This window comes from Talpa europaea, assembly GCF_964194135.1.
Source record: "Talpa europaea genome assembly, chromosome: X".
NCBI classification, from domain to species: Eukaryota; Metazoa; Chordata; class Mammalia; order Eulipotyphla; family Talpidae; genus Talpa; species Talpa europaea.
This window is the reverse complement of record NC_140081.1, coordinates 19,225,524-19,245,295: the sequence shown is the minus strand read 5'-3', so window position 1 is coordinate 19,245,295 and position 19,772 is coordinate 19,225,524. Positions and strand designations below refer to the sequence as shown.

The 19,772-nt window shown below is 34.3% G+C and overlaps 1 protein-coding gene across 1 annotated transcript in view; it reads left to right on the top strand.

Annotated features, from left to right (window-relative positions):
* The window catches only part of DMD (dystrophin), a gene marked incomplete at both ends in the record, with an annotated part of 1,915,324 nt that overhangs the window by 868,581 nt on the left and 1,026,971 nt on the right, over positions 1-19,772 (top strand). The window contains 1 exon segment of the mRNA XM_084258879.1: positions 13,585-13,732. Within this exon segment, the coding sequence (XP_084115005.1) occupies positions 13,585-13,732 (148 nt within the window).

Sequence of the window (19,772 nt, the reverse complement as noted above, 5' to 3'; positions counted from 1 at the left end):
TATATCCAAGCTGATGGGGGAGGGGAATCCTTCCAATGTTCATGGAATCAATGTAGTCAGTTTAAAATGAGCGTGAAAGGCATATGCCTGGTAAAGGTCCCATGGCATATCTACATGTTTAGTTTGTTGATCATTTATTTGTCACATATGTGTGTCGTGTGTCTGTGTATATAAATCTGCTTTGAAAATAATTATGCTTTAATAATTTTCTAAGACAGTTTGGACACTTTTCCTCTGACTTATTGGTGCAACTCTCAGAAAAATAAGTCCTGACTGCTGAAGATTGTTCTTATTTTCCTTATTACTTACAACCTTTGATAGCCTAGATATTTTTTCCTTGCTGTTTCTAATTGAAATGTTACTCTGGTGTAATTTCCTCACTAATTCTCTGTTAATGACGCTCGGCCCTTCTAAATTCATTCCTTTTCTATTAATACTATATCTACAAGTTCCAGGAACTACTTCTAATAGTAAAATGGGAATATTCACTTTTTCCTTGGAAAATGATTTTGAAATCAGTTGACAATTATAACAGTGGCCTTTTAAAATTTCAACATTCTTTGACATTTGTTCCAATAAAACAAGCATAGTAAACATTAAGAAAAATAATAGCATGTATATGTTCATTAATATGGTAGATGATAATTGTTGTGTGAGTGTTGGCTCTTGTTAATTATAACTCCTTAATAGGAAATGCAGTCTTGTGGAAGGTAATGGTCCCAGTGAAACTATATAAGAGAGAAAATAGAATTGTCCATGTAGAATAAAGCTAAGTAAAAAGTTAATTGTTTCAGTTTTATTTTTATATTTGTGTTATTGTGCTCTCATACCAAATATATTTTAGGATATATAGTGATCTCAATCTTTTCTTTTAATTATGGACAAAAGGAATGAGACCCCATGTCAAAAAAATTCTTTTGTAAGTTGATCTTCAGTGGTGATTTTGAGTTGGTGCAATAGCCTATGGAGGAAATTAAAACTTTGGCAGCCTCAGATACATAATGTCATAGTTTTCTATTTTTTAATCTTACTCTGCATATTTGGAATTTATGTGTTTTAGTAATAATTTTGAGAAGACAGCACCTAAATGTCTTGCTTGCCCTGAAGATCAGAATCTCTTCACCCTCCATTTTACAGTAAAATGTTTCTTTTCTTATTGAAGTTAAATTTCTCATTGTTAGATCATGCATACTTGTCTTTCTATCATTTGGAAGGAAACAAAGGAAGACACATGACTCCATTTGTTGTGATAGTTTCAGTTTGCTCAGTCACAATAGCCCTAAAATCAGTTTACACATATTGAAAATTTGGTGTTTTAAAGGCTAAGACTGCGGGCCTCCCTGGTGGCGCAGTGGGTTGAGCACAGCGCTGTGAAGCTGTCCACAGCCTCTGCAGTGCGGGTTCAATTCCAGGCCCACCAGGTAGAAACCCACATGGCATGGCAGACCTCTCCTGTCTCGCCTGCTGCTCCCCTCCCCTCAGCAATGTCTTCAACCCTCTGCCTGTTCTGCTTCCCACTCTGTCTCTGGTGAATTCTCTCACCCTCCTGCGCCTCTGACCTGTACACCAGTTCTTGTATAAATAAATTTAAAAAATCTTAAAAAAGAGAAAAGAACTATAACTGATATTAAAAATTAAAAAAAAAATAAAGGCTAAAAATACTAAATCTACCTGAAGACCCCATTCTACCTTTGTCTGTAGGGGAGAATGTACAGAGGCAGTTGTACATATTTTCCTCATGCATAGTTATATGTTGAAAGTAAAATGTTAGTGTCCGTATATATTTGACAATGTAAAAATATTTATAAATATGACAACTATATGTGGACATTATGGTTGTTATTATTACCAACATTAAGCATTTATTACGTGCTCCACAAGCCTTACTATATTCTAATTCTTGTAGCAACTCTGTGAAGTAGACATTATTATGTCTGTTTCACATAGACTTTTGTGATCAGTTATTTAAATCATTGCAGTTTATAAATCACTATTAGCAATGAAGCAGAATTTCAAATGTATGTTTTCCTGTCTTCAGATTTCATGTGTTGCACAACTTCTTTGCTTTATGACCTGTTTGAAATTGCAAAGTATATCTTCAATTTGAAAGATAATCATTTGGGAATTCTAATCTACATTTTCATATTATGGGTTAGAATCATTCAAAATGGATACCAATTTTAAATGTTAAAATTAATTATTTAAGTTAATTAATTTTGAATCTGCAAAAATTAAATGCAACAGTATTTATGGGTACCCGTTACAGAAGATAAAAATGATGATTCCACATAATTTCTACCCTTAGCATATAAGTTAGAATGGGATATAAAATGAACGTTGCAATGTAAATTAGACTGGGATACATTATTTAAAGCAGAACAAAAGATATGTTAGAGAATTTCAAAGAGAGAATAGAAACTACTTCTTAACCGGAAACCTTCTAATCAGAAGGGTTGTCATGGAAAAAATATGTATATGGGTAAATAAATCTAAGGGAATTATCATTGCAAAACAAGAAGTAATATGAACAAAACAACCAAACAACAAAAATATAAGGAATCCTCAAGGATGTTCATGGAAAATTAAGGTAGATTCCATTTGATTTGAGAGTGTGATGGACTCATTATATTTATATATATATATATTTGTATATATATGTATACATATATAATTCTTTTTTAAAAAGAAGTTAGGTGATTTTATGAATCCTTTTCATTGTAAATATGAGATTTATGATGATCAGATATAGGAATGGAACTGAATAATAACAACCTGCTTGTCACCCAAGAGGACAGCATGTGATAGAAGTAAGATTTCTTGTCTCCCATGAGATAATATGGGGTTTGCTGATTATAAAAACACTTAAAAATTTACACAATAAATTATTTTTATTGGCTATAATATTATTTGGCATTCTTGCTTAGAAACATACAAGTTACTTGTAAGTTTTTATACTTAGCCTCTCAATATCTCAGTGTTCTCATCTGCACAGTGAATATAATAATAGTACCTACCTTAAAGTGTTGTTGAAAACAGTAAGTACTGTATTGAATCTGAAGTGCTTAGTGTAGTATTTAGTACATACCTATGGCCACGGCTGCTTTTGCTGCTTAGTTCTTGACAGAAGTTCTAAAATCTTTTAAATATGTTTGTGTTTGAATGAAGAGTAAGACATCCTTATTTCAAATACCCCCTCTAGCCAACAAATTCAAGATAAGATCTGAAAGCTGTGATTTCTTACACGGTATCATCTTCACTTGCACTACATACTAGCAGATATGTAAATGCAGACTGAATTAAAATGTTCCCATTTTGTAAAGAAGATCCATGAATATATCAAGTCCTCAGAAAGAATGTTACTTACCTTCAACTTTTTAAGAAATTTACATTATTTAATCTAGATTGCTGAATCAGTTTCTATAGTTGATTTCTCCAAAAGATCTTAATATTAAAGGTAACATTACAGCCACTAATAGCAAACTATTTTTGCTACTTTGGGTATTTTTACAGGGTGCTAATTGTGCCAAATCAAGGCATTGAAATCGCATAATTTTTAGGTTAATATTAGCATAATCCTACATTGTTTTTTTTTTTTTTTTTCAGAAGCAGTGCAGGAATAGCATACCCTGAATATTCTTCCAACATAATAAAACTGTCAAGTAGTGCACCCTTTGCACTGCTGTTGGCCTGCTGGGAGTCTGGACAGTGACAAAGGTGTTTACTAAAGGAAAAGGCAAGGGAGATTTCTGGAATCCCAGAAATACTAGTAATTTCAGACACACTTTTGCTTTTCTATTTATATTGCGCTAATAATCAGATGTCAAGTTAAGGTAAAGCTATGGATCCCTAGCAAACTATTTGAGCACCTACACATTTCAGGAATGCCTGTGATCTTCTTTCCTAAGACAAAATAATATGCTTAATGAAGTTCTTCAAAATAGCCTAATTACAATTTAAGTCAGCGTCCTCTTTTGTGTGTATGCATATATACATCTTTGGGTATGTTAATATGTATCTGTGTGTACTTACATTTCAAAAAGTCCTTACTTAAGATGGCTTAGGCTTATTGATGAGGTTCTGTGGCTTTTAACCTCTTTTACTCAGATCTGCCTACTATAGGAAGAAAGGACTATGATATTGTCCATTTTAGATCCTGTCCAGAAATGCATGTCTAGTGAGAGCCCAGCAGAGTTTAAAAACAATTTAGAAATCCGGTGAATTTTAAGATTTTTTTACATATTGTTGGTAATAAGCTCTTTGTGAGTCCCTACAAATAATGTCACCAGCATTTATCTATCTATCATTATTATTTCTTAAGTAACAGTATTGAATTCTCTTATTATAAGGTCAATTTTATTAATACAATTTTAATATCAAACACCCCATTCAAAGAGTCATAATTTCTTAATTTTGCATATGCATACTTAAATTAGATCCTGACAAATTTTTGCAATGTCTATTAATTTCTTAAGATGGTGTTGAGTATCCTAAATTATCTAAATTTAAAAGTTATTTTGTGTTTTCTGAGAGCAATAATTCTTTCAAGAATATTGACCTATTTGGAAAATGCTTTATTCTTTAAAAGCATAGAAGGAGCTACTTTTAAAATTCTAAATTCTGTATCAATGTTATAAAATATGTGGATTAGCAAAGGTTGTTTTAATAACAATAGCACTACAGTGTTACTGCTAATTATAACTTGCAGTATACATTCATCTTCATCAACATAGTGTGTCTCCTAAGTAATATTATCGGTGCTTTTAATTATGAGACAACTGGATTCAAAGTACCCATCTTTATGATTTCTAAATGAAAGACATAAGGTGCCCGTACAAATTCTTCATTTATTTAAAAAATGTATTAAATACTTACAATGTACCAAGAACATTGCTTACTTCTGAGAATTCAAAGGTGGGTAAAGCATATTCCTTTATTTAAGAGGCTCATAACTCACTGGGAAAGACAGCTCTGTAAATACATACTTAGAACTTGAAAGTGGTATGTTAATAGAGGTTTTAGCAGAGCTGGGAAAACTTGTCTTGGGAAGTAACTGATTTCAGGGAACACAGGCCTCACAGAATAAAGTGACATGGTAGAGTGGGGTTGACTTTTTAAAATATAGAAAAGCGTCCAGATTAAAAGTAGGATTTAGATTTTTATGGAAGTTGTGAATTAGTCGATGTTTTGAAGTACAGTGTACATTGAGTATTCCACAAATGTTTGTTTTGGAACTAAAAAAGAAAAGGTGAGCAGTGTAGACATAGGTTAGAGACTGGCCAGAAAGTGATGACAGAAAGCTGAGAGTCGGAATGTGCTGAGGACAAGGTATTAGGGGATTTCAGTGACTGAAGCACATGGCATTGGGACTAGAGGAAGGAGGCCCAACTAAGAGTCATTTCTGGCTGAGAACTGAGGGGCTGTAAGGGCCATGTAATGGATGAACTAAAGATTTCTTACCTGGAAATCATAAACTAAAATTACATGTGAAGACTCAGAGGAGGAAATAAGGAATTGTTGGCATGTTCTGTTTAAATTTCACATAGAATGTTCTGGTGGGATTAATTAAAAAAAAAAAAAACAACTAGATATAAAGCTTATGTAAGGCCCAGAACCTGGGTCTCTCTGTGGTGATCACTTGCTGGATGGAGGGTCGGTGAAGTGGAGTCCACAACCATATCTGGCCCAGTAACTGTTTTTTTTTTTTTTTTTTAATGAATAAAATTTTACTGGAACTAAGCCAAAACTATTTGCTTATGTTCAGTCTATAACTGCCTTTCAGCTACAACAGCAGAGTAGTTGGGACAAGGACTGCATAGCCAGTGAAGCTGAAAATTTTTATTTTTAAGACCGTCATAGTTTTCCAGCCCCACTATAGATATTAGTTGAACCTTTTGGAGTGAATGGGATTCTATAGGGAAAAATCCAGACAAGAAATCTAAGAGGTTTACCTGTAATAAGAGAAGTTCTTTTTGAGAGAACATGGCAAAAAAAAAAGCCCCCTGTTAATTGGAAAGAGGTCATGCTAAGTGTTGATATTGGTAATATAGTTCAGGTAAAGTCTATCTTTTCTGTTTGTTCATGTGGCAGTGAATGCAAATTTACTAAGAGAAACAGGGAAACAAAATGTGTAAAATTTCATCAGTGAGAGAGAATAAAGGCAAGAGCTGAGTTCTTCAACTCAAGTATTATAAACACTATGAGAAACTAAAAATCAAAGTACCACTCCAAACTGGTGTGGATCCTGGAAACCACACTCATTACCAAAGGAGGATTAAGGATAAAGTAACTAGGGTATTACAAAGTAAAATATTGATGCAGAGCTATAAAAATACTAACAGTGGATATATTAAAAATAAGTGAATGAGAAAACTATCACTTTACAAAACTATGTTTATTTCTTTGCTTTGCTCTATGAATATTTCAAATTCTTGTTTTAAAGATTTATTTATGCATGCAAGAATTGGGGTGTAAGCCAGAGGTATGGGGGTGTGAGAGGATTCACCAGAGAGAGTGAGGAGCAGAACTGGCAGATATATTGAAATACACAACTGAGGGGAGTGGTGGGCAAGGCAGGAGAGATCTGCTGCACCATGTGGGTAGCTCCCTGGCCAGCCGGGGGGATCGAACTTGTGCTGCAGTGGCTGGCAATAGCTTGATAGTTCTGTCTTTAACCCCTGCCACCAGGGAGTCCTGAATATTTCAAATTCTAATTGTTTTTACAGTGTTTTTACAGTGAGAGCAGAACTGGCAATGTTGGGGAGACTCAAGTGGGACAGTGACTTATTTTTCACTGCAAACACTTTTAGTTTTTATTATACACCATTGTTTTGTCCAGTATGTATTTTACCTTAAAAATTAAAATAGAACATCCTCTTAGGAAAAAAAACCATATATATATATATATATATATATATATATATATATTTCATTTCATTTCATTCCATGCTATATCCAAAAAATAAAATGTAAAATCCTGGGAAATTACAGATGTAAAGGGGAAAAAGGCAAATTATTTTCATTGTATCATTTTTTTTAATTGTGGTAACAATAGTTTATGGCACTGTGTATGATTCAGCAGTATAGGTTTACACTTCTGCAAATATATATGACCACACCATACCCAGCTCCCAAGTACCAATATTAAGTATTTTACAGCCAAATGGAGGAGAATATATCAGTAAGTGCTGACTAAAGGCAGATTTATTAAGCAGATATATAAAGGACTAATCATAAATAAAAATAATGAACTGGACAACAATGTAAATGACTTCTGTGCATAAAAAGACAATATTGAGAAAGTCAAAAGTCATGGAGTCAGAGAAGATATTTGATATCTTTGACATATAATTAAAAGTTTCTACAAATTTAAGAGCAAGCAATACAAAAGAAAACCGAGAGAGGTTCTGAAAAGTAAGTAAGGGCTTTAAAAGGATTTGTGGGCTGTTGACAGTAATTTAAATATTGATCTGGATGGTGTTTCTATAATGATCACTTTATGGTAAATCACTAAGTAACGTGTTTTGTGTTTCACACATACACATTTTCACAAAATAAGAAAATCAAATGGTCAAGAAACAGAAAAAGTTTGCCAGCCCCACTAATAATCAGGGACTTGGCAAATTAAAACTAAAACGAGATACCACTATATACTCTAGCCAGTGTGGCCAGAATTTAAAAGTCTGACAAGACCACATAGTGGTGAGAAAATGGAGCCGTTATAATCCTCATACACTGCTATTTGGACTGAAAGTTACACGTAGGAGTGTAAAATTTCATCACTACACTACTGGGAGTGAAACCACTTGGTACTATTTAGTAAAATTAAACATGTATGTAACCTGTGTCCCTTCAGTTTCACTCCTGTGTGTTCTCTATAAAATGCACGTGTGCACATTCAGGGAGACAGGTACAGAGACATCCACGACAGCATTATAACAGCTCCAAATTAGACACAACTTCTGCTTTTCCTTTTTGATTAAAAACACTTCCCCTACTAAGCAATACAGCTCACCCTCGATATATATTGATAAAATACTTGGAGTCCTTTCCTTACAGGGAAGTCATAATTAAAGAGACCATTATTTGCCCTGTAATCTTGCTCTTCCCTTTTCTCCACCCCCCCCCCATCTATCCCTTTGACTTTTGTTCCCTCAACCCTCCTTTTTAAGAGCCTCAGAAATCTCACTTTGATTATCAATGAAATAACCTAAGCATTGGTTATTAATAGTAAAAAAGAATCACACAATGGCATGTTACACAACAATGAATAAACAGCAACATGGTTTACTCTTACAAGTAAAATAAATATTGAGCAAATGAACCCTCATACAAAAGGATATGTATTATAGTATCCGTTTGTAAAAAAAATTTGGATATATGTGGATATATTTGGGTATATAAATGTATATAGTATCTATTTATAAAAAGTTTACAAACATACTGCAATCAAATGCCAGTGTAAGGAATGCATATTTCAATGACAAAGCTCCAAGGGAATGGTTACCCTGAAATTTAGGAGTGAAGTTATATTGGCAGAGGAGGGAGTAATAATTGAGAGAGAGTTCAAGAGAGGTTTCTATCTGATGGGGGGGTGTTATTTAAGTTTTGTAGCTTGGGCAACTATGCCATGATAATATATGTGATCTTTTCTATAGTAGTTATGGCTCACAACCAAGTTGTTTAAAAAAAAAATTAAGTATATAGCCAGCAATGGTCAGCCATGGGTTCTAGGCTGGAGTAATGATTCAGCTTCTATAAACAGGCTAATGACATTATCTAATTTCTTCAAACTCTGTGATTAAAGCTCAAGTTGATTCTTACATGTCTGATCCCCACCAGAGAGACACTGCCATGGCTTGGATTCTGTATGGGTGATGAATTGCCTTTGAAATCCTGACTCAAATAGAGGCAGAATGATAGCAGCAACCTGTTCCTATTTGTGGAAGACTGCCAATCACTGTCTGAGAAATTTAAGTATGTCCATTCATTTCACACTCACAATTCCCCTTACGAAAGGGTTACTACTTTTCAGGGAGGTCACTTGCTTGTTCAGGGTCACACAAAAAATGGTGGAGCCATAATGTCAGCCTAGCCGGTCCTTCCACTACACTGTCTGCTTGAAGAGGCATGCTCATGGGCTCAGGTGTGAGCTTGTGCCCAGGGAGTGGTGGCAGGGCGCCAGGTGACCACGGTGCAGTCTAATTGTACATGTGTGCATCTGGGCTCTGTGCATAAATCAGGCGTGAGAGGCCAGACTTTGCACTAACAATCCAGGATAGTGTTTTAGGAGTAAGAAATAAAAGGGAGTAGTGTGGGGCCACGGAAGAACTCCTCAAAGTGGAAGGGTTCTTTAGAGGAGAGGTCAGAACTGCTGGTAGATGTAGGTTTTTACCAAATAATAATGATTCACCAAGGAAACAGGGATGGAAGTAGGGTAGAAGGGAGGGCAGCAAGGTACTATAATTTGGGGCAAATAACTGATTTAACTTTTATCAGCATCCACAATTTAAACCAGGAGACTTTCGCCAAGAAAGATGAAATATGTAGGAGGAAATAATCAGCAGCCCAGTGCTGAGTCTGCAGACCTGCGTATAAAGCCACAATGGATGTGTCAGAAGGCTACTAGGGTGTTATTTATTTAAATCTATTTCATGGAATTGAGCACCACCTTAATGGCCTGAAAGTGTTAAAGTATGTCCCAAAGTACCTAAATTACTCCCTAAATGTAATTTATGCTCGAGAATAATCTGACTAACTTGATTTAGAACAGCAGGAAATAAGTTATGCTGCACATAAATGAAGCAGCAGTGTAATTTTAAATACTGCTTGCATAGTGAATGAGAATTTTAATATTTCCAAAATTTTAAAATCACTTGATTTATTATCCATATGTTTATACTGACATTTTTGGTCCTTTATTTAGTTGGGTCTACATTTCCTCTTACTGCCAGAAAAAAAAAAAAAGTAACAGCTTTTTCCCCCTAATAATAATGCAGAGGGTAAAATTTACATTTATTTCCCTGAATGATTTTTTTTTTATGTGTGTGTTTGTTTCTAGTTGTTGTTTTTTCCTCACTCGTGGACAGGCCAATTTAATGGAGTGAGAGGAAATTAAGGAAAGGAGATTGGAGATTAAATTTATAAATGTAACATTGTAAAACTAGCAAAATTTATATCTATTCATTTGGACTACTCCTTGGTGGGAGAGAGCTTAAGTTTATAAGTTGTCACGATAAAAAATGAAATTTTACATAGTAAATTCAAGAATAGATTCCGGCTTTGCTGTTAACAGCGCATATTAAAACACTGAAAAGTATATTTTAAAATTTTATGTGATACTTGAAATGGAGTTTAAAATATTATTACACACATTAAATACCATTCCATGTAAAGTACATGATATTCTTTAATATTTTGTTTGAATAGAGTCACTCATTTTAACATTAATTTTAATAATCAAATCAACTTTATGGTTCTAAAAGTTTCAGCAATTGCAAGTCATATTAAATACTCCCTCCTTAGATATTTACAAAGTGACAATGTAAATAGATTGGATCAAGCCTTCATGTATGCAGAGGGTAGGATTACAGGACTTTGGGAAAAGAGGAAGGTAAGGAGGGCGTTTCAGGAATATAGGAGTAATGGGCAGAGCCTCTGTCCTGAGGAAGTAGCAGGGCTTGGGGAAGCTGCACGTAGTCCAGTGTGGCCGGCAAGTCCTTTCTGTCTCATTTGTATGTACCCGGAGCCAGGGTATGAATGGCGAGCCCAGGCTGTCTCTCTCCCTTCTCTTTCCATCCCCAGCTCTGTCTTGCTGGGGTATCTTGATCAGTTGTGTGGGCCCATGTGGTTTTCTTCTCTGGGGGAATTAGAGGAAAAATCATCTGAGAAGATGGTGAGGAGCTGGGCTGGGAAGGAGCTTTGTGGAACTGTGGAAGGCTGGTCATTTCCAGTGCAATGAATGATGGAAGGGTGAATTGGGGGTGGGGATTATACGGGGATTATACCTGAGAGGAGAAAGCATACATTGTACAAAAAGGAAGAATGATGGAACGTATGTATAAAATTAAGAAAAAAAATGATGGAAGGACACATCTGGGCAGCGTGATAGAACTGGAAACCTTAGGGGTTGACAGTTGCCTGGAATGAAGAGAGAGTATTTATTCATAGCACAAATGTTGGAGAAATAACCACCTCCCAGTAGCTTAAAGTGTTGACAAGAGGCTAATTCAAGTGATTGGGCATGGAACAAACAAAGAAAGGAGGGGACTAAAGACGGCTACAAAGGTGGGAAGGTAAATAGTGACCAGATGCCAAGTCCTCTGTACTTGCTGAGCTTAATACCTGGTTTTCAGATCATGGTAGTGGGAAGAGAGTTGGACGTTGTAGTGAATACATGTGAGACTGCTTTTAATATTTTTTTTCTGTATATAAAGTGAAATACACATTGTAGAAAAACTTGACACTACAGAAAATAATAGCAAAAGTTAAAATCAACTAGTCTCACCAAGATAGAACAGTGAGTGCCAACAGCGCTTTAGTGTTTTTTAGATATTCATTTTCTAGCAACACTTTTATTTGTATAATACAAGTGCCTGTAAGACATATGCAGGTCTTTTTAAAGGAAATAAACATTTAAGATGTATTCTCCAGCCATTTATTGTTTTTTATATATCGCTGAAAATGTGTAGAAGCTAAATCATTATTAAACTTGGAAAACACTTTTAACATTTTTCTGGCTGATGGATGTCATATTTTATACATTCTACAATGTCATCAATTATTAAAGACAGAATTCTTATTTTTAAACTAGCTGTAGTTAAAGACTACCTATTTTAGCTACCACTGTTTGTATTTTTATGCTACCAATATGTCTGTTTTAGATATTTTTAAGGTAAGAAATAGAATTAATTCTTAAATACAATGTCTGATAGAATGAATTGTACACGTAGATGCTTAACTAAATCTTTGGAAAATATAATGAAGAAAAATAAGAAAATATACACAACTATCTCTTTCAGTTACTAAACTGCTTAGGTAAGAGTTCATCTTGAATAAAAGGAATCCTAGCAAACCTACACGTCATTTGCGGACACTGTTGAAGCCAGATAGGGCTGAATTAGACGCCCCTCTCTGCTATTTAATGTCTACCTTTTGACAAGTTAGTCAGCTTCTAGTTTCCTCTAGTGGAAAGTGGGAATAAAAATTGTTATGTTGCAGGGGTGTTATAGCAGTCAATGAAATGGAATGTGTAAAAGTACACAGCCCAGTGCCTGGCTCCATAGTAACTGTTCAGTAAATATGAATTCCATCCCCCTCCTATTAAAACAGTAGGGAGTTGTGGCATTATTTAAGTTCTAAAATTATTTAAAGTTCCTGAATGGAGGTAGAGATCTGAGAAGATATCAAGATATTAAAAACTATATTCCTATACTTCTGAAGAGTGGAACTCAGAGAATTTTGACAGAATACTATGTGCAAAGACCTACAGCCAGGAATCTTCAGGATGGCATTTGGTTTAATGCTAACAAATACTTGTTTGGACAGGCCCTGGGAGACCCGAGTAGATCATAAGCTCCATAAGACTTTAAAAGTTACATTATGGAACATTTTTCACTGTGACTGTGTATTGGAATCACTTGGGTGCTTTTAAAAAGTACCAATGTCAGGATTTCATCTCCAAAGATACTGATTTAATTTGTCTAGAGTGGGACCCCAGAATCAGTGTTTTATTAGTTACTTTTTTTATTGTCCCAACTGATTCTTCTCTGTAACTCTTTTAGAGAAACAGAAAACGGATTCATATCATTTCTGCCTCAGTTTCTTCTGCAATCAGAAATTGTATGCATACATCCTCCTCAATATTCTCCTCGTGTGTGGTGATATTAATTTACTACCCCTCACTAAGTGCCTTTAGCATTCCAATTTTAAGTGAAAGTGGATACAATAAAATAAGGATAAAAAAGTAACACTCATCACCCACCTCCTATAGACTAGTGTCTCAGATGGTTAATTGCTCACATCTGTGCCTGCAGTACAGTATGTTACATCTGTAATCCTGGTAGCTAAAGGATCTTATTGAATGGACACTTGGATCAAGGGTAGTAGTGAATCGATTGATTTTGTAAGATGATTTGATTTTGATCAAAACACTTCAATTGTAATATCTAGTTTCGAAATACTTCATTTATTAGGTGTTAATATAGCCTTTAATTCCTGGAATTAAAAAAAAAAACTTAAATGTCATTGGGAAGAAAATTTTAATATGCCATTGCAGTTGCTTTTATCTTTGTTTCAACCAAGAAATGTATTCAATTCGAAAGGGAAACATAGCCTTTTATTTGCAATTATCCTTTATATTAAATATTAATTATTTCTGTTAGTTGAAATTGAAATCTACAAGTATAGCTATCAGAATAATGTCTTTATCAATGTAATAAAATATATTCTATGGACATAATTTGTTTTATATGATCCATTTAATTTTCTTTGGTTTTAATTTATTTTAATTTTAAGGTTACATTTTTTGCTTTTTCATATGTAAACATGTTCCTATCAAATATTCTTGATCTATATTTTTACCTTTAGGCAATTTGACAGATCTGTTGAGAAATGGCGGCGGTTTCATTATGATATGAAGATATTTAACCAATGGCTAACAGAAGCTGAACAATTTCTTAACAAGACACAGCTTCCTGAGAACTGGGAACATGCCAAATACAAGTGGTATCTTAAGGTAAGATTTTGAGATCTCTTCTTTCAAATGGTCTTTATAATCATGATAATAGCATGACTGTTTAGTTTGTTTAAGTTCAGGTATTGAGGGATGATAGAAATGTATATTCCTGACTTTTATTGTCACCACTACACATACTAGACCATCATCATAATGCTCATGTTGGGAGTCTATGTGGACTTTTTGTGTCAGGATGAGAGACTAGGTATAGCTGGTGTATCTGATGGCCTGCAAAGTGTAATTGAATCTGTAGTACAAGGAAATATCTCACAACAGAGTTGTGTGGCTTTGGGACAGTGTGTTTTTGCCTGATGTTGGAACCCGTTCAGAGGAGAGCTTGTGGTATACTAAGCAATAATATAAATTTGCTGGAAATAGCCATCCTGACAAAATTACATTTCTCTTTCCCTGTGGACAATTTGTGGTGATATAACAGTATTTCTATATATTCAATTGACAAAATGCCTTCTGAGATAGTCTAGAGGCCAAAATAATGCAGAGTTAATTGGTGGTAGTCATTGACTTCTTTATGGTTTATGATAATAGGAATGCAACACATGGGTTATAACCAGTATATGGTTTAATTTCAACTTGCTTTGTCTTTTGAGTAAGCACAGAAAGATAAATCAGATTGTGGAGGTTATAAGAGATATAGTTAGTTTAGGTACAAGAAATATGGGGTTTATTATACCAGGCCTTCAGTATTTTTGTAGTATTTTTAGCCCAAGTTGTCCATATAGAAATTTTCAATCAAGTTGATTTGAATTGTAGCCAATTTTTAATGTCAGATAATACCAATTGATACAGATGAAAGCAAAAGTAAGGTAGTTCATTAAATTTTTTAGACACTTCAAAAATACTAGATTCATGATAGCAATACCATTCAAATTTATATTTCTCTATTTCCAAATATTTATGCATAGAAAATATCTTTGGATATTAAGGCATTAACCACATAAATAGCTAAGTACAGGTAAACTAAGTAAACATAGAAAATCATTATTTTTAAAATTGTGTGCAATTTATGTGTGAAAATTTTTAGATGATTATTTAAAAAATTGGTCAAACTGATATATTCACCAGCCTTGGCTTTAAAAATAGAGGGAACTGAAGGATTTCCAGTCTGTCGTCATGCAGAAAATGCATTTTGTAATAGCACTAAAGGGAATGTTGAGCTAATGCATTATTACTAGGCCATGTTTAATGTTTGAGAATTTTGTGCAGTTATATATTCCTCATATTTGTTGTGGAACACAGTTAATTTACTTGGAAACTATTTGAGCATCTTCCTTTTATATTTGTGGATTTTGACCAGAAGACTGTAAGTCTAGGGCTCTGTTTGTCCCCCTACTGCAGCAAAACCCTTCTGATTCCCTGTGAATGATAAGGTTTTCCACTGTGACTGGCACTTTTCTCAGCTATATGTGAGCTCTGGTTGTCTTAAATCATATTACATAGCTCTTTCCCAAGTCATGGATCACTTTCTTGCATACATGAGCTGATCAGAACTCAGCTGAAGACTGAAAGGGAGTTCTCTGCAGATTCCCAATGTTCTCTGTCTGTGTATATCTCTCCTTTCTGGTACTCTGACTGTGAACTCTGGCCACCTTGGCCTCCCTGGTGTCCCAGTTCCATTTCCTAACCTCAAGTAGACCTGTTGGCTTTGTGAGACTTACTTCCTCCTTTGTCATAGCCTGGAACTCTCTCCAGGCACTACACTGGGTAGCTGTAGGTCTCACCTCATTTGTTTCTAATTTCTCGGAGATTGACTATATCTTATTGCTTGATGTCCAATATCTTCAAAATAATTTTTCATGTATTTTGTCCATTTTTGAAAGTGTTCACCAAGTGGTTAAATCCAACTCCTGTTCCTCTAGTTTGACCAGAAGCAGAAAGTCAAAACAAAGTACTTTGATATCCTTTGGTCTTTTAGTATATTTACTTCTGTACAGCCTAGCAACTATATTGATTTTGTAGTTGATAGCAATTTTAAATACTTTAAGAATGTTTGAAAGTCCACTTCTTCATAGTATGGTTTAGTTGAAGTTGAGGAACATTTTACCCAAACATTTCCCTTAATTGGAAAATTAAAAAAAAAAATATTGTAATTTTTAGTCAATTTATATAAGAAATAAGGTGAATTCTGGATGTCCAGGGGAAAGTTCTTCTAGCTGAGGAGCCATGAATGATTAAAAAAAATCTTCTCTAAAGAGTTATAGTGTTTCCAAAAGAAAAAGAAAAATACCGGATGGTCTCACTCATAGCAGGAATCTAGAAAACTTAAATAAGGGACCAGGAAAATGAATAACTATAAGAAAGTGAAAATCAAAATCAACAAAAAACTATGAACCAGAGACACTTTTAGGGGGGCGGGGGTGGGAGGGGAGGGATTGGGGTCAGAATGGGGGGGCTGCAATTGTATGGGGAATATAACAATAAAATTTATTAAAAAAAATATATAATTGCAATTTGATATATACAATAATAAATATAATTTGCCTCAAAAAAAATAAAAATAAAAAAAATAAAAAATAAAAAATAAAAAATAAAAAAAAAAAATAAAAAAAAGAGTTATAGTGTTTCCCCTGGATATTCTAGGTCCAAAACCAAGTATATATACATGCATGCCTGAATGAAAACTGAAATCACATACACAAACACAGACATGCACACACACACATATACACACACGCACACAAGATGACTGAGAGTATCTTTTTTTTTTTTTTGGCTAAATCTCCAAAATAGAATCCAGAAAGACATGGCTCCTCAATTTGTAAGACAGATGGAATCTCTGATAATCCACCTTTCTTGGTCATCATCATTGTTGGCTGACTAATAATGAATGAGAGAAGGAGTTTAATTTTTTCCTCAAATTATTTTAGGAAAGAAAATGTCAATGGATGTCAATGATGGTAGTTAATAGCCAAGAGATTTGTTGGTATGAACCAGTAATCATTATATTGACGGAACTCTACCAAGCTTCCCATGTAATAAGCAGGTTAATTTAGGGGTACCCTGGAGTACGAAGTTTCATATGTATAATTTTCAGCAAAGATATCTTGTCTAGACATGAAATAAAATATAAGACATGTGCATGTTACGAGTATATCTATATATATATCAATGTCCTACTGATACTTGGTGTTGCCATTCAAAGTAAAGTGATACCAATACCAGAAACATAGTCTGATTCCATGCAACTCAGTTATTTTTTTCTCCATCACATGCACATGATGCAGTTAAATATATGATCATGTTTTGCTAGATATTCCAAAAATATGCCCTGCTACCATGGGAAACCTCTCTTAATATATCATGTTTTTACATAAGAGAATATCAGTTATATAATATGCCATTAAAATTGATCTGTAAATAAGTTCTTTCAGTTATCCCTGTGATTAGCGTACAGAAAGATATTTTATAGTATTTATTCTAGTACAGTTAATACACATCATAGGAAACATTTTTTTTGTTTCCTCAGTTTGCTGTGTTTTATAATGAATAGTCTAATCAATGACATGTACTCATTCAACAAGCAGTAGTTGAGTGAATCTGCGAAGCTTTATCACCCACAGAAACATTGAAATATTGCCATATTTTAGACTTGAATTGAAGTTTAGAAAATTGATCATGAGGTTGGAGGCCTTCTACCGAAAGTTTGGGTTAAATTCCTGATCCTTTAGCCTTATAGCTTCAGAATCAGGAAAGTGTCTTCACTCTCTTTTATGTCTTTGCTTTCTCTACTTTTAAATAGGATTAACAGTGAGATTTGTAGCAAAGCACTTAAAATTGCATTTTGCACAAAATAATTCCTCATTAAATGTAAGATCTTATTATTATAACTAGCCATTCTTCATAAGTGATTAGTCTCTATCTATAAAAAAAAACTGAATTACTGTCCCCAAACATTTAAAATGCAGCTCGAACAAACTGGCAATCTCATTAAACCTTATTTGTATGAATGATGACATTTTCTCAAAGCATTCTCTTGGTTTAGGAACAGAGAAATTTCCAGTTCAGCCATACACATCCTTCTCAGATAGCTGACATGTCTGCCTACTCATTTTAGAACTAACAAGAAGAAATGTTAATGGGAGTTTTCAAAGGGAAAGTTGAGTACCATGAAGGAAAGTTATGAAAATAATGTTAACTCATATAGTGACAGAGTGAATTGGAGTACGAAAAAGTACCTTGAGTGAAAACAGAAAAGTGAAAATCATAACATGCCCTAACATTTAGGTGTACATGTTCTTCCAGAGTAGAAAGAAATTAGTTTTAAAACATGGGCTGCTGATTAATGAGGCTGAAAATTCTTGATGTTGACAGTTAGAAATGATGAAAATCTCCATTAGATTGAGTAGTGAAAATAGGTAAATATTCTTGCTGTTAATGGAAATGGAGCCTGCTTATTTTATGGGATGATGCTTCTTAGTGAGCCATGTTAAGATTAGCAGCACATTCTAAGCATGTTGTCATGAGAAAGCATGAGATCTTGACACCATATACAGTGCTGTAAACTGATGTTAGCTCAATGAAAAGAAACTCCATTTGAAACAACCTGAAGAAGTAAATAGAGGTGGAATTGCTTAGATGAATTTTTAAGGCTTTAAATCAACAAAGGATGAATAAACTTAGGTGGTAAAACAGTGATGTTATTTTAATGTCGGATAACTGCTCATTTTTGGCAAGATATTATTTTAATGTTAATTAATTTCCTGGTATATGCTACAATGCCATTGTATGTCGTTATTCCATAAATATGTATTATGTGGTGGATATGCAGTATATTTTTGTATGTTGCTGTAAATGAATTTAATCAAAAGTTTTGTGCTTCATAACAGTGATAAGTCTTAATTGTATTGAGGATACTGAAGTTAGCATGTGTTAAATATGTTACATGGTAATGTTCATGCTCAAAATCTCCAAAATTTATAGTTGAAATCCATGTTCTACTTAAACAAGATGCATTTTTACTTTCCACAAATTGAGAATTTGCAAATAGAATGGGAAGTTCCATTTAAAGAGTGTAGTTAGAGCATGATCTCTCAGATGAGGAAGTAAGTGGAAGAAAAAAGGTACTCGTGTCCTGTATTTAGGGAGAAAAGGCAAAAAAGCGAGACTTGAGAATGCCAAAGACATGCTTACTTGCCCTTCACCTCTGCCTTGGCTTGGCTATTTACAATTAAAAAATATTCTAAAGCACTTTGTAAAGGACTCAAATCCTACAAGGATGAACCTGTATCAGATGAAAGTGCTTCAGAAGAATCGTTTAGAGTCTGTTTAATGTCTGCTCATCCCCTTATTCTAACCTGAGTTAAAAGATCAGTGATAAATCAATGAATTCAGTTCTTACAAAGTATAGATTCACAGGGCACTCTGGAATTAGGTAACTCCTGCCCAAAAGTTTGAGATGAATGTGTCCATGATAAAGGCTCTCTTCCTCGTAATGGAAACAAATATCTAGAGTCTAATTCTCCTCGCCCTGCTTTCAGAGCTTGCAGCTCAGAATGTCTTTAAGTAGCAGGTGCCATGTTTGAGAAACCATTGACTTGTCCAGAAATAAAAGGCGCTGAATGGATGTACATAGGTGACTGACACGATCTGCTACAGAGAGTGGGATTTTGTAGTTTTATTTAGATGCACTTTAATACCTACTTGGCAATCTGCTCCCTCTAAGGACTCCATAGAAGATAACAGACTTTGAATTAATATGGATTAAATCAAAGTCTTTCTAGAAAAAGGCATATGGTATAAAAGACCAAATTGAATATAAGTATGTTTTCTATGTAGTCAGTTTTTACAGTGCTGATTTCACCAGCTGGCTAGTGAGTTTGATGGCTTCTTAATAGCCACACTACTGGGACTCAAATGCCGATCGAAACTTTGATGGAAAAAAATCACTTGAGTAAAAATTTCTGCCATCTGTTGCCCTTCATTGGGACCCCAATGTTAAGAATAATTCTTACTACTACTGGTTCTTTATATTTCCCTAGCAGTCATAAAATATCATAAGGTTTCATTTGGTAGTCACAAAGTT